This window comes from Antechinus flavipes, chromosome 6 (genome assembly GCF_016432865.1).
Source record: "Antechinus flavipes isolate AdamAnt ecotype Samford, QLD, Australia chromosome 6, AdamAnt_v2, whole genome shotgun sequence".
Classification (NCBI taxonomy): Eukaryota; Metazoa; Chordata; class Mammalia; order Dasyuromorphia; family Dasyuridae; genus Antechinus; species Antechinus flavipes.
The window spans coordinates 237,850,856-237,877,462 of record NC_067403.1 but is presented as its reverse complement, the minus strand read 5'-3'; the positions used below and the strand labels follow the sequence as shown (position 1 = coordinate 237,877,462).

General features: G+C 42.5%; 1 protein-coding gene across 1 annotated transcript; it reads right to left on the bottom strand.

The window, feature by feature from the left end:
- Positions 1 to 1,869: 1,869 nt before the first annotated feature.
- Positions 1,870 to 26,607, bottom strand: LOC127541537 (1-aminocyclopropane-1-carboxylate synthase-like protein 1). The gene is made up of 15 exons (XM_051966766.1): positions 24,594 to 26,607; positions 21,365 to 21,927; positions 20,772 to 20,831; positions 19,578 to 19,648; positions 17,161 to 17,230; positions 15,537 to 15,603; positions 12,914 to 13,011; positions 12,632 to 12,709; positions 11,969 to 12,069; positions 9,858 to 9,947; positions 8,735 to 8,780; positions 8,496 to 8,637; positions 3,940 to 4,082; positions 3,639 to 3,792; positions 1,870 to 2,515 (listed from the first exon to the last, which is right to left on the bottom strand). The coding sequence occupies exons 1-15, from the start codon at positions 25,294 to 25,296 to the stop codon at positions 2,223 to 2,225; spliced, it is 2,679 nt and encodes an 892-aa protein (XP_051822726.1). The 5' UTR covers positions 25,297 to 26,607; the 3' UTR covers positions 1,870 to 2,222.

Sequence of the window (26,607 nt, the reverse complement as noted above, 5' to 3'; positions counted from 1 at the left end):
TTTTTCCTTCTCTTTTTTGTTATTATAGCTTTTTATTGACAAAACATATGCATGGGTAATTTTTCAACATTGACCCTTGCAATCACTTCTGTTTCAACTTTTCTCCTTCTTCCCTCCACCCCCTCCCCTAGATGGCAGGCAGTCCCATACATGTAAAACATGTTAAAGTATACGTTAAATACAATATATTTTACATTTTAACTTAATAATATGAGATGGTCTTTAGTGTTCAAATGTGGATTGTTAGATATACATGTGTTCTTTTTCATTTCTTCATTCTGAAATTTGAAACACAGAAGTACCCTAACTCTCCTTGTGCTTTGGGGTGTTTTTTTTTTTAATTTTCTTTAGTTTTCTAAATAAAAATTATAGCTGAATTTTCAAAAAAAGTTCATTTTTAAAAATAAATAAAATTCCTCAGTAAGAAAATGTACTGAGTGGATATATTCCACATCCCTATTCCTCCTTTTCTACAATTATAACTTCTAGCTCTTATTTGAGGACAAGCTGGAACATTACAATTTCATAGCATTCAGTTTCATTTGCCTTGTAGCTGTTCTTTTCAATTAAATGTTTGAAGTCAGCTTGAGCATTTTTTTCCAACTGATTTTTAGTAGTCTTATGTTTCCTCTTCTGTAAATGGTCTGTTTCTGAAAGAACTGATGGATTCTGAATGCAGATGGAACTGTACTATTTTCACTTTTTTTTTTGGTGAGTTTTGTTCTTTTAGTCTGTTTCTTCTTCTACAATATGTTTAATATGGAAATATGTTTTACATGAATGCACATTTTGCTATTCATCTTAAGGAGGGAGGGAGGGAAGAAGGAAGAAAAGTTATAACTCAAAACTTTTTTTAAATGAATGTTTAAAAATTGCCTTTACTTGTAATAATTATAAAAGTAAATAACTGTGTGACCCTGGGCAAAGCAGTTAATGTTGTTTGCCTCAGTTTCCTCATCTGTAAAATGAGCTGGAGAAGAAAGTACATGCAGTATCTTTGCCAAGAAAACTTCAAATGAATTCACAAAGAGTTTGATCAACAACATGGCGGAAATAATTTTAGTCTTAAAAATAGAAGAAAAAACATTCTTGGGTGAAATGGAGATCTATGTATGCATAATATCTTATGCCTTATCAGATATGATTGTTATGCTGGTTGTTTTTGCTTTTTTTTTCTTTCATGAAGAGGTAGGAGCCAGTTTAAGAGAAATCTTTCTAAAAGGCTAAAGATGAGTTATAACTAGAAATTATTATGGCTTAGAAACAAAAGACTCCAATTAAACATTCTTTTAAGAGTACAAAGGATGTTGTGTGACTAATGAGTCCCACTATTGACCTCTCTTTTTAGCCAATATCAAATCATTTTGAGGGTTACTGCTTCACTGTTAAGCACCCTGGCTTCTTATTTTTTTCACTATTTCCTTGAAGAATTTTTTTGTTCCTCCAGATGAACTTCATTAGATTTTTTTCTATCTTAATAAAATAATCCTTTGGTAATTTGATTGGTATAGCATTGAAAAAGGAAGCTCTTTGAGGTAATATAGTCCTTTATATTAGAATGATTCGACCTAACTATAAGCAATTAATACTTTTCCAGTTATTTAAGTTTCTCTTTTATTCTTGTAAAGAACATTTTGTGATTGTACTAATCTAATTCCTGGGTGGGTCTTGGACTCCCAAATACTTTTTACATAATGTAATTGTGTTAAGTGAAATTTCTCTTTATATTTCTTCTTGCTGGGTTCTGTTGTATTATCAAGATCCTAGATTTAGGGCTGGAATTGACTTTAGAGGTCAAGCCCAACCCTTTATCTCTACAAATGAAGACATTAAAGGCAGGGAGGGAAATGAAGGTCAATGACAAGAGGCTAGAAATTTGAAAAGTGAACCAGAAATTTAATGAACACCAGATAGAAAAACAACCATCTTCAAAGTTACTTAAGAAGAAAGACTAGAGCACAAGACCTGACCCCTCACCCCACTTCTAAGAGTCCTAGAAGACTTAGAAGAGCCACAGAGAATACAGTGATTGCTTCCCCCAAACCAATACATCAAGTGGTTCCTCTTGGACAACGGGAGAGAGGGATGGAAGACGTGTGTTCTTCAGAAGTCTCCAAGACTGGCTCAGACAAAGACTTCTTTCACTCTTGTTTGCAGCGGGGGACTCCCAGATCCAAAAGAAGCTTCGTCCCTGCACCGCTGCTCGGCCCCTCCTGTGGTCCCTACTGTTTGCTGGCTAGCTGGTTAAACACATCCAAGGCTCCGGGATGCTCCTGGGTCAGCTGCTCCAGGGAGCCCTTCTGCAGCCAGGCAGACGGGCACAGCTGTTGCTGAAGCAGCCCGATTAGGTCCCTTGTCTTGGTGCCATTTGTTGGCCCTTGCTGGACGGGGAGAAACACTGACTCCTCAGTGCCGTCTGCCTGGTCTTCCTGCCCCCAAGGCTGCCTGGACAGGGACAACTTCTGCTGCAGCTCCTGAGTCTGCTGCTCTAGTACTTGCCGGAACCTCTGCATTCCTGGACGGGGGACATGGGGACAGAACAGGGGAGAGGGAGTCAGAGGGTTAATGCACAGGTGGGTATATCGAGGCAGTCCTGGAGAGTGGCTTGTGCAAGAAACCCTCAGACACCACAAGTGTTAGAAAAGAAGCAGCTTCTGAGAGAAGTAGCCTTCTCATATTACAGAGGAGGAAACTGAGGCAAGACAAATTAAGTGACATTCCCAGTGCCACATGGATGGCAAAGGAAGGGTCTGAACCTCGGTCTCCTGGCTCTTACTTCTTCCAGCACAACATTATTCCGTTACATTTATATTATACTCACTACCCAGACTTCTCCAGAATCGATGCTTTCCCACACATTACTCTAGCACCCACTGTGCATTCTCCACCGCAGCCAAATTAGCCTTTTTACTGATCCCTACACAAAATTACATCTCCTGCCTCCCTGGACCTCAGTTTCCTTATCTGTAAGATGAAGGAATGGCTATCCTAAGCTACTAAGTTCCTTCCGGTTCAAATCCATGATCCTTTGCTCTTCTAATTCCATGATCTGTGTGATTTGGGGGAAGTCACTTTACTTGCCTCCGTTTGTTCATCTATAAAATGGACAAGGTCTCTTCTAACTATAAACATTTGATCAATACTTTGTGCTAACAGCAAGATTACACGATGACCAATTCTGATGGACGTGGCTCTTTCCAACAATGAGATCATTCAGATCAGTTCCGATGATTTTGTGACAAAGAGAGCCATCTACACCCAGAGAGGGGACTGTGGGAACTGAGGGTGGATACAACATAGCGTTCTCACTCTTTTTGTTGTTGTTTGCTTGCATTTTATTTTCTCTCTTTTTTTTTCTTTTTGATCTGATTTTTCTTGTGCAGCAAGCTAAATGTGGAAATGTGTGCAGAAGAACTGCACATGTTTAACATTGCTATCTAAGGGAGAGGATGAGGGAAAGGGGGGAAATTTGGAACACAAGGTTTTGCAAGGGTGAATAGTGAAAATTATCTATGCATATGTTTTAAAAATAAAAAGCTTTGATAAAAAAAGAAAAATTTTAAAAAATACTTTGTGCTGCGGTGTTCCTTAGTGTACAAATCTAGAGAGGAAGGTGGGATACAGTTGGCTTTGCTCACCCAGTTGCAGCCGGTGAATCTTGTCTGTGAAGACCAGACGGAACCAGCCGGGCTCGAAGCACTGAAAACTCTTGCCACAGTGCAGCAGCACTTTGTTTTCCAGGAAACGGCGAGACAGCAACAGCTCCTCCTCAAAGGTGCCCGTGTGTAGGTACTGGGGACAGCCACGGGTGTGGGGTGGGTGGGTGGAGAATCAAAACCCAGGGAGTCCAAATCAGAAGGTCTCCCAAAAGCCTCCCCATTCCTAGAGCATCCCCATTCACCCACTGCCACCATGAGCTTCCCTCTTTCTCACACTCACCCTCCTGAGATCTATCCAGACATATAAGCCAGAATTGCGGTTGAGAAAAGGGATGCCCAGAGTTTTTAGCTCATCCGTGATGTAGGTGTGGGCAGCCTTGAGCCTCGACTGGTTAGTCGGCAGGTAAACTTGATTGATCCAATCTACTCAGGAAAGAGAGACTCCAAAGTTTCTTATTACGTTAATGGTAATTAGTTAATGCTTATTAATAATACTACTAATAATTAATTTTTTTTGTTTTTTGCTATCCTTCATATCCCAGTGCTTGACATATAGGAGGTGATTAATAAATGTTTGCTGATTTGAGCCAGAACCTCAGAATCCCAAATCAATCAAATATTTTTAAGCACTCACTATGCGCGGCACACTATGTTAGTAAAGGGGCCTTTCTACCACACAATATATTTTACATATTAATATAATTAATAAATTATATGTAAAATAATATAATTTATAATATAAATATTAATAATAATAATAATCTGGACCCCAAAATCCTACCTTTTCTTACATTGGCTCCTTCTGAACTAACAATAAAATGAAACGCCAATTTGTGGAAAGCACAGTGCTAATGATGGGGAAGAGATGTGTAAATAATAGTAAATCAAAGTTAGTAAAATGTTTTCCTCACAATAATCTTATAAAGTAATCAGTGTATATTCCTCATTTTATAGATGAAAAAGCTGAAGTAGAAAGTTTCATTCACCCTCATCTAGCTAATAAATCTCAAAGCTGAAATTCAAAATTCATGTATCCAAGTTTGAAGATTCTTATGGATGATACTGCCCTCAGAGAGCGTACAAGCCCTGCAGGATGATAAGGGAGAGGAACAGAATGTTGGAGATGAAAAGAATCTCATCAATTATCTACATATGAAGAAATGGAGCCCACAAGAGGTGAAGGAATTGGGCCCAGGTCATATTGATGGTTAGGGCTACAACCAGCAGTAATCTCATCTTTGCTCAATCTAATGGCCTTTCCTTAACCCTCATTTGTCCTGAGCTCTGCTCCCTTTGCTCCTGTCAAAGTGTCTTCCTCTTGATATCCTTTTCTCATTAGGTTTTCATGATACTCAAGAGTCCTGCTTCTCCTCCCATCTATCCGATTGCACCTGCTCACTCTCCTTTGCTGAATCTTCATCCAGGTCTTGCCTACGAACCGTGGGCACCTCCCAGAGTCTATCCCTTCCTTCTTCTTTCTTCCTCTAAGTTATCTCACTTGGTGATCTCATCAACTCCCATGGATTTAATGATGATGTATATGTTAATTATCCTTAGATCCATTTACACAGCGCTAACTTTTCTCTTGACTCAAGTCTTGCATCTTCAGCTGCTCTATTGAACGTCTTGAACTGGATGTTCTTTAACTCACTTGTCCAAAACTGAACTCATTATGTTCTATCTCCAAACCCTCTTCTCTTCTCATCTTCCCTGTTATAGAGGAAGTATCAGAATCTTCACAATCCTACAGATTCACAATTTACATGTCAAACTCTCTCTGGTTCCCCCAAAATGGCAATCTGTTGCCAATTCTACCTTTACAACATCTCATGTACAACCCCTTCTTTTCTCAACTTCCCTATTACAGTGGAATTCCCACAATCATCCAGATTCACAATTTAAGTGTCAAACTCTCACTGGTTCCTCCCCAAATGGCAATCTGTTGTTTTCAACATCTCTTATGTACAAACTTCCCTGTTATAGTTCTGTACAACCCCTTCTTTTCTCTTTCACACACCTTCATCACCTCGTGCCTGGATTATTTCAATATCCTGCTAGTTCAAGTTTCTTCCACACCACTCATTTATCAAAGTGATCTTCCCACAGCACAGATCTGACTATGTCACATCCCACCTCCACTCAATAAACTGCTGTGGCTCCCTATCACCTCCATGAGCAATATATCTTCTGACTCTTAAAGCCTTTCATAGCCTGACCCTGCCTATCTTTCTAGTCTTCTTTAAACTTGACTTTCTTCCATACACTGTACAACTCAGGACACTGACCTTTTTGCTATCCCTCAATTCTTTCTCCAAAATCTGTGCCTTTTTATCGGCTGTCCCTTAGTCCTAGAATATTCTCCCTCCTAGATGCTACCTCTTGCTTCCGAGCCTTCTTCAAGACTCATTTCAAATCTCACGTTCCATGTGAAGTCTTTTCTGGTCTCCCTTAATACTCGTACCTTTACTGAGAAATTAATTCCTATTTAACCTGTACATATCTTAAGAGTCCATGGTTGTTTACATTTTGTCTCTCCCATTAGAATGAGGTTTCCTTAAAGACAGGTACTGTTTTTTGCTATCCTTCATATCCCAGTGCTTGACATATAGGAGATGATTAATAAATGCTTGCTGATTTGAGCCAGACCCTCAGAATCCCAAATCAATCAAACATGTTTAAGCACTTACTATGCGCTGCACACTATGTTAGTAGAGGGGCCTTTCTACCACACATGATACCTCTCTTGGGTACAGGTTACGTTATGTCCAAATCAGAATATAACTAGAGTGTTTCATGCTAGGTGGGCATTCAGTTCTGGGCACCACATTTGGAAACTAACAAACTAAATCATATCTAAAGAAAGGCAAGAAGAAGAATTAAGTGACCAGAGACTATGCTTTGGATGAGGTGTTCCTAAAGTCTTAATAAAATTTGAAGTTATTAAAATTATTGTGTTTAAATTTAAATTTAAAAAGTTTAAACTTAGGCTATTAAGGCACCAAAGCTTTTAGATACTCTAGAGATGAAAATTTACTGGAAAAATAATGTTTGAATTGGAAAGGGAAGACATGGAAGAGAGAGATTTTTCAGGAATCTGAAAGCTGTTTTTTGCAATAGAGAACAGATTCATTTTGCTTGTCCTTCCATGGCAGGAGAAAGAGTAAAGTGGATGCTATCTTGGGGAGGGGTGGGAGGAAGAGGGGAAAATGGAACACAAGGTTTTGCAAGGGTTAATGTTGAAAAATTATCCAAGCAGATCTTTTGAAAATTAAAAAGCTTTAATAAAAAAGAGTGTATTTGAAGGTTTAGATTTAGAAATGCTTCCCAATGGCTCAGATGTCTCCATAGTGAGAAAGACAGCCTCAGAATGGAGAGAAGGATAGGAGAGGGAGTCAACTTCAGTGGAAAGTGACTTCTTATAATTGTTATAAGTAATATATATGTAACTTTGATGGTCTCTGAGGTCCCTTCCAAGTTCTGAGCTGCCGGATTCAATCACGCCATCTCCAAGTCCAATGCCAATAATCAGAGGATTGAAAGATCATAGACCTGGGACTAGAGAAGTCTCCAAAGACCATCCAGGTCAAACCTCTCATATTTCATATGACAGGAAGGCAATCACTTATTAAACACTGACTGTGTGCTGGCTACTGGAAGACCAAAAAAATAGAAGTCTTTGACCTTGAGGAACTGATAATCTGCTGAGGAGGCTCCGGAGATGCTACAACATGTGGATGATTAAATATATCCAGAATAATATGAGAGAAGGGAGACAATGCTAACGATGGGCATCAAGGAAGGCTTCCCATACGAGGTGGCCTATGAGCTGAATCTTGAAGGAAGCTGAAGACTGTAAAAGGTAGAGATGAAGAAGGAGAACATCATAGGCTTGGGGGGTAGTCTGGGCAAACATGGCAGCAGGAGGTGTAGGACTGAGTTTAGGGATGGCACAAGGACCAACTTGGCTGCAATTTGAGGAAGGCAAAGTAAAGCTGGAAAGGCAGGCTGGATCTAGACTGTGAAGGGCTACCAAGTTTGCATTAGTGCCTGATACATGGCAAGTATTGATTGGCTAATTGATTGAGAGACCAAAATGTGAGGTTCTCAAAGTGCAGATGATGCAATAGATGGTGAAGGCTTGAATGAGGGTAACAACCTTGTGAGTGGAGAGAAGGGGGTACCCACAAGAGATGTGATGGAGTAACAAATAGCATGACTCTTTAGTAACTGGATATAAGGAGATGATGAAGGGAGGAGAAGTCAAGGATGACTCCAAAGTTGAAAAGCGGTGGGAATGGAAGCATGAGAATGCTGCTCTCAAAATAAATAGAAATGTTTGGTGAAGGGGTGACTGTTAGGGAGAACCAGGGAGATACTGATCCCATTTCTGACACACCGAATTGGAGATGCCTCTGGGACTTCTGGGTATCCAAAGTGATGCAGGCCTGGAGCTCGAGTGAGAAACTGAGTCAAATGCATACAGTTGTCCCACAGAAGCTGATCCATCACTGAGAGTTAGGATATAAAGAAAGAAAATAAGAGGGATTCACAATTAAGACTTGGATGATGATCCAGTAAAGGAAGCTGAGAAGCAGTGATCAGAGAGAGAGGAGGAGAATCAACAGAAGTAGAGAAACAAGAGAAACCCAAAGCGGATAAACTCCAGAAAGGAGTTAATGGAGAGGGTGGTGGAGAGCTTCTTGTGACCCTTACATCATTCAGCACCATAAATGATGAAATCTACCATCCCGTTGAATCCATCACTCAAGGATAATGGGGCACCCCCCCGTCCTCCATCCTGCCTCCTTCCCACCACCACGGGGTCCAAATAGTCACCATGGTCCCGCAGCAGCTGAGCTATCTGGTATTGGATGATACCACTTATGCCATGGAAGTAGCACAGACTGGCCACGGCACTGGCCACGTCCCTGTTTTCTGTGTACAGTGCGCCAAGGCGGATCCCAGAGATTCCAAAGTCCTACAGAGAAGACACGTCCAGACAACCTATCATGATCCCTTCCCCTTCCCCAGCCATCTCTCCTCCTCTCTCGGAGTCATAATGTCATGGTGCTCACCTTGCTGATCCCCCACATGACGTGAGTCCTTTGAGGGTCCGGTAGTCTGCAGGGAGGACAAAAGGAGGCAGGGTTAGTACCAGTGCAGAGGACTCAGCATTATTTTCAGTGAGCATGAGCAAGGGAGAGGTTCTTGTTCTGAAGTAGGAAGAGCTCCCATGAACCCTAACCGTAAGTGTTCCGTGGTGTCTGACACTGGCCAATTCACGAGAAGAGAACAGGACACAGCAGTTGTTGTCAAGGCTGTAGCCACTGCTGGCCTTGTAACAGATCCCAGCTATGTCCAGAGAGCATGGACGGGGGTGCCTTCCCTGAAGGGGCCGGTCCAATAAGAACGCTCCTCAAGGACACACTAGCACACCTGGCCATACTCTAGGAAAGTCTATGCACAGGATAATTGTCACCCGGCCTTCGGTGACCTCGGGCATCCCGAAGCACAGCCTGACACAAAAATATTCCCAAATGGAGCATAATTAACTCAGGGGGCAGCAGACACAGACATGCAGGAAAATAGACAAAGTTCCTCGTGCTTCCCCGCTCTCCTGTGAAGGAGCAGCAACAGATTTTCTTGCTTTATTTGCTGTCAATATAATCAGCTCTTAAGCCATGGTAAGGGTCAGTTTTAGAAACACCATTTTGGGTTTTTCTCTACTTTTAACTAGTTTCTAAAAACGAGATTAGAGTAGGGAAGAGCCCTCCTTTAGGGCAAACTGCCTGCTTTCTCAGCTCAGCTACCCTCACTGCCTGATTTCAGTTAATATTTGGGGGCCAAAGTGTCAAACACAGCACACGTGGCCCAAAACACTCCCAAGTATATCCCAAACCAATTAAAATGTAAAAATAAATGATTATAAATTATAAAATCAAATATCCTATTTGATTTTAATGGGTTAATGTATTAATTTTTAAAAATACACATGTGGTTTTCTAATCAATATATGACCTGCAGCGATCTTTTTGTATGATTTAGTAATCCCCATTTCTATTTGAGTCTGACACCATTGCTTTAGGTGAATACCAGGCTATATAAATTCTGAATGAAAGTGGGGTATTATTTAAGAGGAATAAGAGGGAATGACCTAGTAAAAAAGTACCCCCCAAGGGCCAGTAGCTGCCAGCTCACCTGTCCATGCTTAGCACACTGTGGAATGTGGCTGACTCATCAAACACTGACAGCATGTAAATCTCATCCAGGATGATGTGCAGCTCATGCCTAGAGATGAGGAGGAAGGACAGTTCAGTGTGAGCTGGGTCTGCTCTTTATGGGGATTATCATAGCTATACCACCTGTTCAAGCAGCCCCAGAAAGGCCAGAAGGGCCAACAGAAGTTGGCAATACCATCTCCCAGAGCACCCAGAGAAGCTAACAGCTTGCCCCCAAATCACCCATTTGGAAAGCCAAGGAGCTGGGATTCCAACCTAGGTCCAAAGCTCTTTCCATGACCCCATGTAGCCCGCCACCATCTCTTCTGACTCAGGTTTTTTATCTTGGGTCTATTTTCCCCAACTCTTTGGAGAAACCGAAAGAGCATGGACAAAAATAGCAGTCCATGGACAATAAGAACAGCCCCTATTCATGGGTAATAAGCGTAGTTTCATTCACTGACAATAAGAGCAGCCCCAGTCATGCACAATATGAGCAGCTCCACCCATGGACAGTAAGAGCAACCCTATCCATGGACAATTAGAACAGACCCAGTCGTGCACAATAAAAGCATCCCCCATTCATAGACAGTAAGAGTAGTTCCACTCACAGACAATAAGAAGAGCCCCATCCATGGACAGTAAGAGCAGCCCCATCCATGGACAATTAGAACAGCCCTAGTCATGCACAATAAAAGCATCCCCCATCCATGGACAATAAGAGTAGTTTCATTCACAGACAATAAGAGGAGCCCCATCCATGGACAGTAAGAGCAGCCCCATTCATGCATTGACTGTAAGTCACTTAGGTGTGAACAGCTCCATCCATGGGCAGTAAGAGCAGCCCTATCCATGGACTATTAGAACAGCCCCAGTCATGCACAATAAAACATCCCCCATCCATGGACAATAAGAGTAGTTCCATTCACAGACAATAAGAGGAGCCCCATTCATGCACTGACTATAAGTCACTTGGGTGTGAACAGCTCCATCTTTGGGCAGTAAGAGCAGCCCCCATCCATTGGACAGGAAGTGCAGTTGCAGTCTGTATCCATGGACAGTAAGAGCAGCTCTCATTTCATATGCCCTTGGTTTCCACAGGTGAAAGAGAATTATGCACATTTGCAAAGTACTTTATAAATTCTTTTTCATTCCATCCTTACAACAACCTGTGAGGTTACATGACCCATGTGCTGTGAGAAGCTGAGTAAGTTGTCCAGAGTCACTTAATAATAATAAATAAGATTTATAGAGCATCTACTAGGCGCTAAGACTATTTTAAGCCCTTTACAAATGTTATCTCATTTGATTCTCCTCACAACAGTCTTAGGAGATGGATGGCTTTTTTGTTGTTAAATCCTTTTTCATTCATGTGATTCTCTGTGACTCCATCTGGAGTTTCCTGGAAAAGACACTGGAGTACTTGGGCATTCCTTCTCCAGCTCATTTTACAGATGAGAAAACTGAGGCAAACAAAGAGAGTAAAGTGACTTGTCCAATATCACACAGCTGGGAATTATTGAGCCTGGATTTGAATTTGGTTCTTTCTGACTCCTGGCTCAGTACTCAGTAAAGCAACCTCACGTACAGAAAGCGTCAAAGGGAAGATCTGATTCCAGGATAAAATTTGACTCCAGGATAAGTCTTCCATCCACTCTCTCCTGCTAGGATGCTAGGGACTGGAGCCTTTGGGTAAAACCTCTGAGATTTGATCACAAGCCTTTCTCGAGGCTTGGGAATATGACTTGTCCCCTGGTGACCCAGATTTGTAATAGGAATGGAAATAGTACTGGCCCAGAAATTAGTCAAAAGCCATTAATTAGTTCTGGCCCAGCTTGGGGGAACTAATTCACTCTGTGGCTTCCATTTTCCTTATCTGAAAAATGGGGATATTATATTTCGTGTGATTGTTTTTAGAATCTGGTGTGTGAAAGGCTATGAAAGCAATTAAGAAAGCATAGCTCACTGAATGAAAATGAGGTACATAATTATTGCTGCTCTCACTTTTAGCTCCAACTTGACTTCTCAACTGTATAGACAGCGGGGTTCCTTCCTCTAGCCTGTGGGATGGAGGGAAAGATATGGTCGTACCTCTTAGCAAACTCCAAGTATTCCAACAGCTCTCCTCGGGAGTAGACGTCACCCAGTGGATTTTGGGGGTTGATGAGAATTAGACCTTTGACGTGCACCCCCTAAAACCAAGCCGAGTGTCAAGGGAGTAGTAGAGACCCTTATGCCAAACCAGTCTCAGCCCTTAACTCCTTAACTCAGTAAGTGGGCTCTTAACTCAGCCTTCAGAGCCTGAGCCCTTTCTATCAGGGCAGATGAAAGGAGACAGCCAAAAGCTATTTTTGAAGCAGAATGGGAAGAAAGGGATGATTGGGTATGAGCATCTGCAAAGGAAATAAATCTTCACCTTGACAAGAGAAAGATGAAGAGAATCTGGCTTCCCAGAGGAAGCTACCTACAATCATGCTCAGGGACAGGTAATTCAATTGATTACAATCAAATTCAATCATCCAACTGAAATAAACTGAATTCAAGTCAACAAATATTTAGTAAGTAAGAGCAAGGCTCTGAAGCGACCTGAAAACTCCATGAGGACATGGCCATCATCTTGGCTAAATTTTCTATCTCCCTATTGCCTAACACATTGCATTTCATCCAGATGGTGCTTCATAAATGAATTAATGAATACCTGGCTCTCTTCCTCTATCAGCAGAGGCTGCCCCAAGCTTACAGGACCCCTCATACCTCAGACCTGGCTCTCTGCAAGGCCATTTCCAGTTTCTCCACGGTAAGTTGGAAGGGGCGGGTGTTGGTCTCTGTAATCTGGAAGAAACCCAAACCCTGGCTGAATCACCTCCTCAGAACTCTGGTGGCCCTTCCCTGACATCACCAGCTCAAGGAGAAGACCTCTCTCTGCCTCCTCGCCAGAGTCCTAATCCAAGGTACCCATAAACCCAGTCTCAGTGTCATTCCCAGGAAAGTTCAGCACCGTCTGGATGGACAGTGACAGGGGGACTCAGCTCTGACCTTGCTGTCCAGGTGAGCATAGACCAGCTGGACATTCCCATAGAGGTAGGTACTGTTGACGATTCCACCATAGAAGGGAGTAGGGATCATAAGGGCCTCTGAAATAAAGGCAGAAAAGACATCATCAGCCTCTGACCAATGTCTAGAGTATGTTTTCCACCCAGATCACTAGAACCAATATAAAGTTTTTTTTTTCCCAAATGTTACATCATTGATAATCTTTGAGTCAAGAGGACTCAAACCCCAAGAGGGGTTTCAGAGGTTATCCAATTAAAGCAATAGCTGAACCCTCCCTTTAAAATATAGCCAAATGGTCATCCATCATTGCCTGAATTTCTCGAGGAGGAAAAACCCCTTTCTCCAGAGGTAACCCATTACACTTTTAGATAGCTTTATCTGGTAAATGTTTTAATCAGTCCTGAATATGTTTCTCTTCTACTTTCACCCATTGTTCCTATTTTTGCCCACTGAGGTCACAAAAAAACAAATCTAATCTCTATTCCACAAGAAGGCTCTTTTAATACAACATAAAAAAATAATAATAGCTAGCACTTATCTAGCACCTCTAACAGAGAGCTGTACAAATATCATCTCATTTGACCTGTACGACAACCCTGGGGATTGGGGAGTGGGTAGTTGCTACTATTATGAGGTCCATTTTACAGCTAAAAAACTTAGGCAGTAAAAGTTGAATGACAGAGTCACACTGCTAGGACAGTGATGTAGGATTTGAACTCGGGGCTTCCTGGCTGCCTCTATGAAGGCAGATATCATGGCCTTTAGAAGGCTCTTCTTGTCCAAGCTAATCATCCTCCATTTCCTTCAATAAATGACACTATAGATTTTTAAACCACTCTGCTCACTCCCCTCTGGAAGCATTTCACTTTATCACTTTCCCTCCTAAAATGTGGTCTACAGAATGGAACACTATGCTCCAGGTATGGTCCGACCAGGGCCAAGGACAGTGTAACCATCACTCCCCTGGACCTGGATGCTCTGTTTTGCTTAATATAATCTAACATTTTAAAAAAATTTAAATTTTGTGTGTTTAACCTGTCATATTATATTATTGACTTTTATTCTGTGCTTACAACTCACAAAAATGCCCAGATTTTTTTTAGATATAGTTCTGGTTAGTCATGCTTCCTCCATCATGTAATTTTGTGATTGATTTTTTAAGTCCAACCACAGAATTAAAGGCTTTCCCAAATTCTTTGCTAAAATCTGGCAAACTATGTCCAGAACAAGGATTCTTAGTTTCTTTGTGTTTGGGCAATCTGATAAAGTTTATGGACTCTTCAGAAAAAAAATGTTTTTAAATATGTAAACTATGTAGGATTACAAAGGTAATATTGAAATACAGTTACCAAAATATTTTTAAAACAAGTTCATGGGCCCCTGAGTTTAAATTCCTTGATTTCAGAGAATTCCCCTATTTCAATCACAAATCCTAAATTGGAATAGTCATTTTCTCTCTAAGGTCCTATCATGTCTGTTTCAGCAATCAGTTCTCATTGGTGAAAATCAGGTCCAGAAGAGAGTTCTCTTTGGGGTCCTTAATGCAGAGATTTTCACATTTTAAAAGATGAAATGATCATTAAGGCTGGCCAATAAAGTATTATCAGATCGGCTTTGGACAACAAGAGCTCCAGAAGCTATCCAGATAACTGAAGTTCCTCATGACTATTATATTATATCTCTTTCCCAAACTCATAATCTAGTTCTTCTTTCTGTCCAGGTGGGCTGTAGTATACGCCAATAACAATGTTGCTTTTGATCCTACCTTGGTTGATTGATATCCAAATGTTCTCTATCATGTTTACCTGGTCTGGCTCCTGGGTTTCCCAGGAGTATATATTCTTATTTTCTTGTTTCTCCCTATTACCTCCCCTCTTCCTTTTAAATATAATTCCCAAGCCATACTGCGCTTCATATTGTTTATGGCCCAGAAATAAGGTATGGGTATAAGGTAATAGGGCTGGTAGATAAGGGGGGATACATTAGTAAAGCCATGGATTGTATTATTAATTTCTTTCTTGGAATTAGTGTCCTATTAATTTGTGAGTGTATGTATTGCTGTTCTCATTCCTCCAACATGTTCACGCTTGGGCTTTTGGTAAGGCAATTTCCACTCTAGCAATATAAAGTGTTTCTTCCAAAACTTTTCCTCGTTCACACTTCACTCTAGTTTTATTTTTGCATTCTCACTCACCCACCAAGCCCATTACTTTTATACTCCTATCTTATTACTGAACCACAAACACTATTTCCCAACTTGATTACCTCATTTACCAGACCTGGTTCCAAATGATTATTGCTTCAAAAATGTAATGTATTCTCAAAGAATGACAATAATAATTGCTAACACTATTATAGTCCTTTCGGGCTCACAAAGGATCTTTCAGAGTTGAACCTCACAACAATCCTAAAAGGTTGGGAATGCAAATATCATTTATTCTTATTTTACAAATTAGGAAATTGTTTAAGAAAGGTGTTTCCTAAATCACTCTGCTAGTAAGTTGTTCAATGGAAGATTCAAACCCAAGTTCTCCCATTCTAAGAGATCATCTTACTGTACCATGATGCTTCTCAAACATGGAAGGCTTGGATAGTGCCTACTTACCCCCAGAGTCACACAGAACTGTGGCCAGTGCAGAGAAGACAGAGCCGCAGCCATTGAACAGGATCACCTGAGGGCAACACATCAGGTGCACAGATGTATCTAGCACCCACAGGACCAATAACCTGCCATCTATCTAAAGTGAACTAGCAATCCTGTCTGTCATTCCCAAAAGGGAGAAAGGGGAAGCATAAGAAGGGGCCCAGAAGGCTCCAATTTGGGCAACATGGCTTTGTTCATTTTTGGCAACCCCAAGTAGTCCAAAGATGGGTGGGAGAGCTCCTGGGAAGGGACAGCAAAGCAAGACAGAATTGTGGGATACAAAATCACCTCTTCAGAGCTGGACAAGGAACCTTAGAGGTCATCTAAGTGAACCCTCTTAATTTTTTTAGTGAGGCAAAATGGGGTTAAATATCAGCTGTCTGAGGCCTGATTTGAATGCAGGTTTTCCAACTCCAGGACTGGTACTCTATTCACTATACCATCTAGTTGCCCTAAACCAGGGGTCCTCAAACTACGTCCCGCGGCCAGATGCGGCAGCTGAGGACGATTATCCCCCTCACCCAGGGCTATGAAGTTTCTTTATTTAAAGGCCCACAAAACAAAGTTTTTGTTTTTACTATAGTCTGGATCTCCAACAGTCTGAGAGACAGTGAACTGGCCCCCTATTTAAAAAGTTTGAGGACCCCTGCGGCCTAAACCCTCTCATTTTAAAGAACAGGAATTCCTAAAGTGGCTAAGTGACTGACCAAAGCCACATGGGTAATATGAGAGTGGGGGGGACTAGGAAGGAGGCAAGACAAGTTTTCAGAGAGAAAAGCTCACAGATTCTCTACCCTGTATGCTTGCTCTTAAATTTGCCCTTAAACAATAGCTCTTTTATTAGACTGTCAGTTGTTTGAGGACAGTTCCTAGAACAGTATCTAAATATATAGTGTACTTAATAAATGTTTTATGATTGATTGAATGGAAAAAAGACCTCTAACTTTTCTTTCTTTCTTTTTACCTTTCACCCTTCCTTCCTTCCTTTCTTTCCTTCTTTCTTTTTTCCTTCCTTCTCTCTTTCTTTCTTCCCTCCTTCTTTTATTTCTTCCTTTTTTCTTTTTTCCTCTCTCCTTTCTTGCCTTTCTTTTGCTTTTCCCCCCTTTCTTTTTCTTTCTTCATTCCCTCTTCCTTTCCTTCTCTCATTTTTCTTCCTTTCTTTCTTTTTCTTCCTTTTCTTTCTCCTTCCTTCCTTCCTTTTCTTTTTTCTTTTTTGTTTTCTTTCTTCTTTCCTTTTTCCTCTTTCTTTCTCCTTCTTGTCTACCTTTCTTTTACAATTTTCTTTTCACTTTCCCTCTCTCCCTCTCTTTTTCTTTCTCTTTCTCTCTCTTTCATCTTCCTTCTTTTATTTCTCCTTCCTCCCTACCTTCTTTTCTTCATTTCTTTCTTTCCTTCTTTCTCTTCTCTCTCCTTTCCTTTTTTCTCTTTCTCTTTTTCTTTCTTTTGCTCTTTCTTTTTCTCTCTTATTTTCCTTCCTTCTTTTTCTTTCTCTCTTTCTTTTTCTTTCTTTCTTTCAATTGAGAAAAATGCAAGAACTTTCTTCTGGGACTAGTAGGGACCAGAGGGCATGGGGCTGATGACTCACATTTTCTGGCTTGAGTGGATTGGGAGACTTGCAGTAATAGGTCAAGAACCGAGCCATTTCTTCACGGAGGCTGTAACAAAGATACACAGGCAGAGTCACTGTCCAGGGAACACATGGCTTCTCCCAAAGGATAGGATTTCTTGCCCCAAATTGTCTTCATTCTGGATTGAACATAAGATCTTTTACATACCACAGGGCATAGCCCAGGGCCAGAGGAATGTCTCAGTTTTTGTCAGGAGGTTCCTTCCTGCCTGCCCAAACAGGCAAGGAGAGAACCAAGGAGTCCAGCCCATGTGCCTTTAAGTTAGAACGAGATTACAAATCAACCCAATTTCCGCTGAACCAGGCCCAAGATAAAAGAGACATAGGCATAGAATCACAGTGGCTTAGAAATCATTGAGTCCTATCTACACATGGACAGAAATTCTCTCTCCAGGAGTTAGTCATTCAGCTTTCCCTTAAAGACCTCTTGGGATGAGGGATCCACTACTTTCCACTTTGGGGACAGCTCTACTCAGGGACATGATGGGGCCAGCTAAGACCATTGCTAAAATGACACTGTAAGCATTTGCACCTTAGAAATTAAGAATCACTGCAAACCAGGACTTGGTTTATTATTCTGTCAACTGTCCAGATTTTTAAAAGTAATAAGAGATAATACCTTCGAATATACCTGCCAAAACAGACAGAAGAACTATATGAACATAAACACAAAACACTTTTTATACAAATAAACTCAGATCTAAATAAAAGAAATAATATCTATTGTTCATGGGTAGATAAAACACATATAATTTTTAATATGACAATTTTACCCAACTAATCTATTTATTCAATGTCATTCCAGTTAAATTATTTTACAAAGTTAGAAAAAATAGTAAAGTTAATTTGGAAGAACAAAAGGTCAAAAACTTCAAAGAAACAAGAAAAAAAATATGTAAAAGAAGTAGTTTCAATAATATCAGACCTTAAGCTGTATTATAAGGGAGAGCACTGTTGATGTGTAAAAAGGACAATATAATTATTATAAGTTAAAATTTTCTAGGAAAAATAAAACCCATGTATCCAAGAATAGAAGAAATACAGAAAATTGGGGAAACTTTCAAAGACAATCTCTAGCACAGGATATAAATTGGGTTGGAATATTGCTGAGGTGTAGGAAATGAGCTGATTGATTTAGAAAAGCATGGAAAGACTTGGACCTATGAAAGAAGATATTATCCACCTTCAGAGAAAGAGAAGACAAGTGTAAAGAAGCATGGTATGGTTTTATAGATACGTGTATGAATATATATGTGTACATATGTATATTTACAGAAATCTATATATGAACATATATCCTCACTTAATTTTAGACTTCTTTAATATGTATCTGGGACATGGAGGGGAAAATAAAGTAAAAAACAGAAAACAACATAAAATCAACAAGGAAGCGAAAAAAAAAAAAAGCCAGGAAGCTTTAAAAACAGTATATAGTATTTATTATATAGGTTTTCTTGAAATGGAAATGTATTGCTTTATATTGAATTCTCTCTTCTGTTCTTCTGTATACATGGGTATATTTTCGTTTTTCTTTTCTTAGTTTGTATTTAAGTTTAAAATTGAAAAAATTTATAAAAGAAAAAAAAAAGAAAGTGATGGAGAAAATGTTAATAATGCATATCAAACTGAAAAATATGTGTGTGTGCATAATTGTTTTTTGATGTTGTTATTCCTGCTGGAGAGCCTGCTTGTTAAATATTTACCAGCACAGTCCTGGCTCTATTTGGTGGGAAGTTTTTCTTTGTGTCCTATTGAAATATGCATCTCTTAGTTCTATTCCCTTGGACCAAGAAAAACAAGGCTAATCCCTCTTCCACATGAGGATCTTTCAAATGAAATAGTTATTTTCTATAATTAAAGGTGTTCAAATCCCCAAATTTAAAATTTGAGGTGTTTTCTTAGGTTTTTTTTGAGGGTTATTTTTATTTGGGTTTATTAATATAGGGAATACAAAGGGAGAAAAAAAAAACCCTCCGCTAATTCAGACTCAGTTGATACTGAGTGTGTTACCTTGGATATTAATTAGTGACTTGCCCAGGATCACATGACCAGTGAATCTGATCCAGTTCTTTCTAATTCTCAAGCCAGCTCTTTAATAGCCCCTGTCTAAAGCATCAAGATTGAAGGAGAATCTAACAAGTTTTAATGTCTTCTCTCTTTTGCTCCAACCTACTATTTTTTAAGGTTCAGAGATGAGCAGTGCCCATTAGTTCCCCTAGTGGGAAACAGGAAGCCCAGAACTTGAACTCAGGGCTTTTGATTCTGAGTTAAGGCTCGGTCCAGTATATCTCACTCTTTCCTCCTTCCCCAGTGCCCCCTCTGCTCACCTTGGCCAGCCTTTGGATGCTAGCAGGACAGAACCCCAGGCTACTTACAACATGTGTCCTCTCCAGTCTTGATACTGTAGTAAGGAAGGTTCGATGTGATGCATATCACTCTGACTCAGCTGTTGGCAAAAAGGAAGATGGTCCTAAGGATGTTCTCCAGTAAATAGTCCACCCAGGCGAGCTACCCAGGTGTCAGCCCCAGATAAACAGATTGCACACAAAGGCTGATATTATAAATGAATACCACTGGCTCCTCTGCACCCATCAGCCGTGCCGCCTAGCTCTTACAAATGCCCTTGCCTCTCACCCCAAAACTGGCTGATGATACTTTCCAGACATTCAACCTAGGAGGTTCCTATTTATTCTTACTTCCAGGGTGTTGCAAGCATTGATCCAAGCCTACCAAGAACACAGGGAAGGAGGGGTCAGATCTTGTAACACCATCATTACTACTCAATGCTCTGCTTTCTCTTAGGATTTCCAGCAGTCTATAGTATATGCTGCTTCCCATGATCCTTTGAGGGACACTCACAGCACAGGGTAACACAAATACAGCCACATGAAAAAGGCTACCAAATTAACTAGACTCCCCAGAACCATAATGCTTTGCCACAAAGCAGTCACACCTGGCTTTCTTGCACTCCCTTCTGTCAATTCTAAAATACGGGAGTTCATTTAGGAAAACCAGCCCAAAAGCCTGGATTAGCTCTGACTTTATAGATCGGTCACAAGTCTTGGGGATAGGGTCTGGAAAGAAATTGACACCCACATCAAAGTTATTGTCAGTAGCTGTTGCCTTCCAGACCCACATCCTTTTGTTCTGCCTTCCTTTTATTTGGGAGGAGGGAGACAGGGTCCATATCTGTGATTTCATTGGCGGAAGAAACCACGATTGGGGAAATTCCCTCTATCAATGCAGATTATCCTTTTTCCCATAATTTAAAAGTTTTTGAGAGAGAGCCGGGCACTGAGAATTTAAGGGGATTTCCCAGGATCACAAGGTCAGTACGTGTACAAGTTGGAATTTGAATTCAGATCCTCCTGACATTGAACTTAGTTCCCTATGCCTTCTATCACCTTACTGCTTTTCTTCTTGATTGCCTAGTGGCAATAATCAAAAGGCCTCCTGTCTCTAATCTCTGTTTAGTGAAAGACTACCTTATCTGTTTCTGTCTTCCTTTTACTTGGGACCTTCGAAGCTAACCTGACAGAAAGAAAGGGACCCCCGGGGGTCATGCTTACTCTTTTGGACAACAGATCAAAGCAGAGCTTGTTCTCACTGATCCCAAAATTAATGATGCCCTAGAAAAAAGGAGGGAGAAAACTAAGTCACAGTTGGCTCTGAAGAGGAGCTGTAGTCTCCTGTTTTGTAGGGGAGGGTCTGCTTTTGGAATGAGATGGCGATGGCCAGTAAGAAGAACACATGGTTCCCAAAGTGGAAGGCCAAAGCAAAGTACAGACCCTCGGGTCTCCTACATGGTGCCTGATTGACACTGGACTCTCTTCTTCTCAGAATTCCAGAATCCAACTGGGCTGAGACATTCTGAACTAGAAACCACTTGTGATACCCATATGGGCTTCCATCCCATGGCCTGGTAAGACAGGGCACTGACTGGACCTATGGGATCTCAGATCTAAAGTTACAAAGGATCTCAAAGACCACCTAGCTTGCCCATCATCCTATAGAGAAGGAAACTAAGCCCCAGAAGGATTATGGGAGAGTTAGTAAGCATCATGGGCAGCAGAGGACCCAGGTTCCATGGCTCTGGAACAGGGCTCTTCCCACCGTTCTCTGTCAGAGCCTCCAAACCAGCTTCACCCTCAGCCATACTCACACTGGGGTTCTTGTCTTCGTCATATTTGTCCGCGAAGTAGGCTGCATTGCCCTCATCATTGATACCAGTTTTGAATTTGATGTCATTCCCTCGGTTGGAGAGGTAGGGGCTTCCCTGATGGAGTCTGGTCCCAGGGTTACTCAGCCCATAGAAGACAGGGAACGTCTGTTCTGGCCCCTGAGGCGTTCTGGCTCTCTTGGGGTCTTCGGGGGCCAAGCCAAAGCCCTGCCAAGACATCGGGGCTGCCGGGCCAGGGGAGGCTCCACTTCCCTGCTTGAGGATGCTGAGCATCTGGCCAAAGATGCTGAACATTCGGAACTCGTGATCCCGTTCCACCTCTAGGCGTCGCTGTTCCAGCTGGACCCGCTGCTCCTCCAGATGCAAGAATCTCTCCTCCATGGTCTGTTGGGATGTCAGCACCTTCAGCAGCAGTTCGTCCACAGGGTCTCGGATCCTCAAGCCCTTCCACTTCCTCCTGAGCCGGTGCACGGTGGGAAAATCAGGCTGGGGCCCTTCACTTGGGAGCTGGGAGGAGGAGGAGGCTAGGTTAGGGTCACTAAAACCTGCAAGAATGAGAGAGAATCGTTACTCTGGCACCAGGGCATGAGCTCTCCCCACACCCATTATCCCAAAAGCCTTTAGCTTAGTAGGGGGTTCTGGGGGATGAAATAACTCATCTCATGAATGAGCGGCAAACCCCAGAAAAGGTAACTTGGTACAGCAGTACTTGGACTAGATGACATCTGAAGTTCCCTCCTATGCTACATCTATGAGTTTAATTACTCACTTTACATTTCTGAGACTCAATGTTCAAATCTGTAAAATGGGGGGGTATAGTAATCAAGAAGCCCCAAGTTCAAATCCAGCCTCAGACACTTACTAGCTGTGTGATACTGGGCAAATCATTTAACCCTGTTTACTTCAGTTTCCTCATTTGTCAAATGAGCTGCAGAAGGAAATGGCAGCCCACTCCAGTGTATTTGCCAAGAGAACTCCAAATGGATCACAGAGAGACTGACTAAAAACAACTAAACACAATAACAATAGCAACAGCATAAAATGGGGGTAATAAATAATAGCATTCATATATTAGGGCTGATATGAAGATAAAATGAGATAATATGCAAAAAGTACTTTACAAAATTTTAAACTCTGTCCATTGAGTTTCCTTGACAAAGATACTGGAGTGGTTTACCATTTCCTTCTCCAGCTCATTTTACAGATGAGGAAACTGAGGCAGAGTTAAGTGACTTATCCAGGGTCACAAAACTAGCAAGTGTCTAAGGCTGGATCTGAACTCAGGAAGATGAGACTCCCTGACTCGAGGCTAGGTGCTCTGTAGCACTCCCTAGCTGCCCAACTATCCCTGCTTCAATAGCATCATCTAATTTGTCTCCTCCCCACTCCACATATATTTTACCATCTCCATGCCTTTGCATTCTTAAAAGACACTGCTTCTTCCCTTCCATCCCCAGGTCCTACACAAAGCCTTTCCTATTCCTTCCCAGTTACTGGTGCTTCTTCCCCCCAAAAAACATTGTTTTGTATGTGCCTAAATTTACTTCTCTATGGTTTGTACTTCCTTCCAGTTAATGATAAGCTTCCTGAGGGCAAGGAACACTTTCACTGTTGTCTTTATGGCTTATTCCCTGTACCTACCATTCAGTAGCCACTTAAAAATCAATAAACTTGTTATTAAGCTTCCTACTACGTGCAAGTCAACGGGTCAAAGGAACATATCCAACTCCCTCATTTTGCAAATGAGGTGAGAGACACAAGGTTAGGTGACAGCTAGTTTCTGACTCAGGATTTGAACTCAGATCTTTTAGACTCCATCTGCTGTGCCCCACTACCTGCTTCTACATTGAGTTGGATGCTTTTTAAAGTTCAGTTTAAGACTAGTCCATCTTTTCTCCTCTTTATCCACTATGAACTTAAGCAAATCACATCTGGCCTCAGTTTCCCTCTTTGTAAAATGAGAAAGTTGGTCTATATGATCTCTACAGTTCCTTTCATCGCTATATCTAGGATTCTTGCCAGGTTCTATCTCTTATCCACAGGGAACCTATCTAGCAGGTGAAGATACAGATAGATGTGCATGAAATTGGTCCAGAAGATTGTTGATCATATTCTTCCCCTCCGTGGCTGATTCAATTAGAACTCAAGGGGATTAGGGGTTAGACGCCAGTGCCCTCATCCCCAAACCTTTTTTCACTTTTAATGGGGAGATCAGGATGGGGGGGGGCGCTGCTGCAATTAAGGAAGGAACAAAGATTTGTACAGGAGGCAAGAGAGTACAGTGAAACGATGACCTAGAACCCAGTCCCAGTTCTACCAACACTTACCAACTCAAACTACAGCCCGCGGGCCAGATGCAGCAGCGAGGACGTTTATCCCCCTCACCCAGGGCTAGGAAGTTTCTTTTTTTAAAGGCCCACAAAACAAAGTTTTTGTTTTTACTATAGTCCAGCTCTCCAACAGTCTGAGGGACAGTGAACTGGCCCCCTATTTAAAAAGTTTGAGGACCCCTGCTTAACAATGTGACCCGGTTGTATAAATCGCTCAACTTTTCATTTGCCTCCATTTCTCTATCTGTTAAATGCAGGCCATGATCTTTGCCTCACAGGGTCATTGTGAACATCTGGGATGCCATAGGTGCATTCACATCCCAAGTGTGGTGCTCTCTATGGACACGAGGTGGTGATTTGTTAACATCTGGCATCAGGGAAGTAGCAGGAGTCAGGAAGGAAGGCAATGGCAGTATAGGAAAATGGGTCACGGAAGACAGCATGCTTTGGGAAGGACGACAGGACAGTTTTCTTGGGCTCAGTGAGTCATTCTTAACTCCAGGGCTTCCCCGACAATGAATTCAGACCTCCTCAATTACTAAATTCCCTCATTTAAGTCCTGGTTCCTCCATACACGAGGTGCATGAACTAGAACAGATCGCACCTTTTACTCAGTTAAGATGATTTCTAGGGTCTTTCCAGCTCTAGAAGTCACCAAACGCCCTATGATCTGTATTTGAAGAACCTTTTTCCCTCTCTCCTCTATAATGAGCCCACTCAGAATGGATGTAAGACCAGCAAATGAGATAGATTTCCCAGAGCTTAACCCCTTCCAATAATCCGAGAGTCTTGGAAAGTAGGTTCAGGATAACAGACAATCAGTCACCCATCCTGCCTTTCAGAGAATTCCATGCACCCCACCTCCCCTGCCAACTCCCTACCTGAAGGTGACATACTGGTTTCGAGAGGAATTTCTGCCCTGGACAGGGGGGAGTCATTCTGTCCCCTCTCCAGAAAGCAGTGCTCTATTTGCTGGTCCTTGGGGGAGGTTGGCTGGTAGGTCATGGGAGTAGGAGGTTCAGGGGTCAGTTCTTGTTCATCTGAATCCACCTGCTCACACTTGATCTCCATCAGCTCTGGTGGGTGCTGGGAATGACCGAAGGGGAGGTCGGGAGGGGTGAAGTGATGATGGTAACTTTCAACCAAGGCTCCGGGTAACTCAGGCTGAGTGACCACATTGTCCATCATGGGGTTGTAGGCGACGGAAGGCCTGCTGGTAAGAACACTGTCCATCATCTCGTAGAACTTCCACGTGCGGCCTCCCCGAGTGCCTTTATTGCTGTCCTTGATCTTCCGGTATTCCAGTTTCATCTTCTTGATCTTTTCCCGACACTGGTCCCCGGTCCGGTGGATCCCCTTGTCCCGGAGCACCTCGGCGATCCGGTTAAATACGTGCTGGTTCCGAAGACAGCTCTCCAGCTCCAGTTGAACGGACTTGTCAGCCCACAGTTGGAGCAGCTCCATTACCTCGGGATCCGACCAATTGCTTCCCCGCTCGTATTTTCTGCCCCGGAAATCCATGCGCCCACCCCGGACTGCCCCAGTCCTCTTGCCCTCCCCCGTCACAGGAGCCGTGAGGGGCATGGGGAAAGATCTGAGGTTGGGAAAAGGAAAGGGAGGGAGATGGACTGAATGGGGTGCTGGAAGGGAGGAGAGGAGGGTAGGGAAATTTCTTTAAGGCAGATATAGTGCCCCTGGGAGGAGAACGCAGGAAGTTGGGCTACGGAAGAAGAGGCTCAGAAGTTTGAAGGTCCTGTGTGGGACTCAGTGAAAAAATGGAAAGAAAGAAGTTTGGAGTCAGGCTAGGAAAGAGAAAATCAAAGAAGCAACCCTAACCCACTTTAAAAAGCCAAATCACAGGACCTCAGTTCAAATCTCGGTTCTTCCTGTTACCTGTATTTCTGGGTCAATCCCTTTACTTCTGTCTGTCCTCTTCTGAGAAGAGAATCAGATCTAAAGTCTCCTCTAGCTCTAAATCATGATCCTATGATTTTCAGTTGCATTTAAACTACCTCTCTGAGCCTCAGTTTCCCCAGCTGCAAAAGCAGGCTAGATTACCCTATAGTCTTTAAACTTAAAGTCATATCATTTCCTTAAAATCCAGCACTGCTGACTGGTACTAGTTGGCTAGAGAAAAAGTGGCTTCAGCTCCGGAGTCCTCAGTTTCCTCATTTGAAGAATAAGGGTCTTGAGCCAAAACACGTTAGGAAGAACTCTATAAAAACCTTGGTTTCTGGGATTGGGTTAAAAAAAAAAAGCTGATTTGTAACACTCACTAAAAGGCCTGAGTTTGGCCTCGGACCCCTTTCCCAGCTCAGTGCAGACCCAAGGAGAAGGCTGGGGAAAGGGGAGTCCCCGGGTCCCCTAAGCCTCCCTGTCTCCCCGCTCTCTCTCAGCTCTCTGAGTCTCCCAGAAGCAGGAGTCCGTAGCTTGGCTCGGCTCGGATCCGCACGGCTTGGAGTTTGGTCTGGCTGCGTCCTCAGTGGTCCGGGACAGCCCGCGAAGGCCAGCCCGGGAGAAAAGGTGGTAGTGGGTGGGTAGGTGGGATTGGGGGATGGAAGAGGGGGCTGGGGAGCAGGGCTGGCCGCCAGTTCACATCCGGGTTGACGGCACATGCGTGCAGCCTTTATTCCGGGATAACTTTGGCCCGTGTCAGTCAAAATACTTCCCCGCATGTGGGTGCAGCTGGGCTGAACCGGGATAAAAAGGCTGCGCACGTGGCCCGCCCTCCGAAGCCCCTCCAGCCTACCGTCCTCCCCATCTCGGCCCATACACACTAGCCCGGCTCTGAGACCCGGCCCCGGGGGGCTCTGGGACGCCAGTCTTCCTTCCCCTCTCCATCCTGCATCCCTCCTCCATCCTGCATCCCTTCTCCATCCAGCCTCCCAAGCTCCC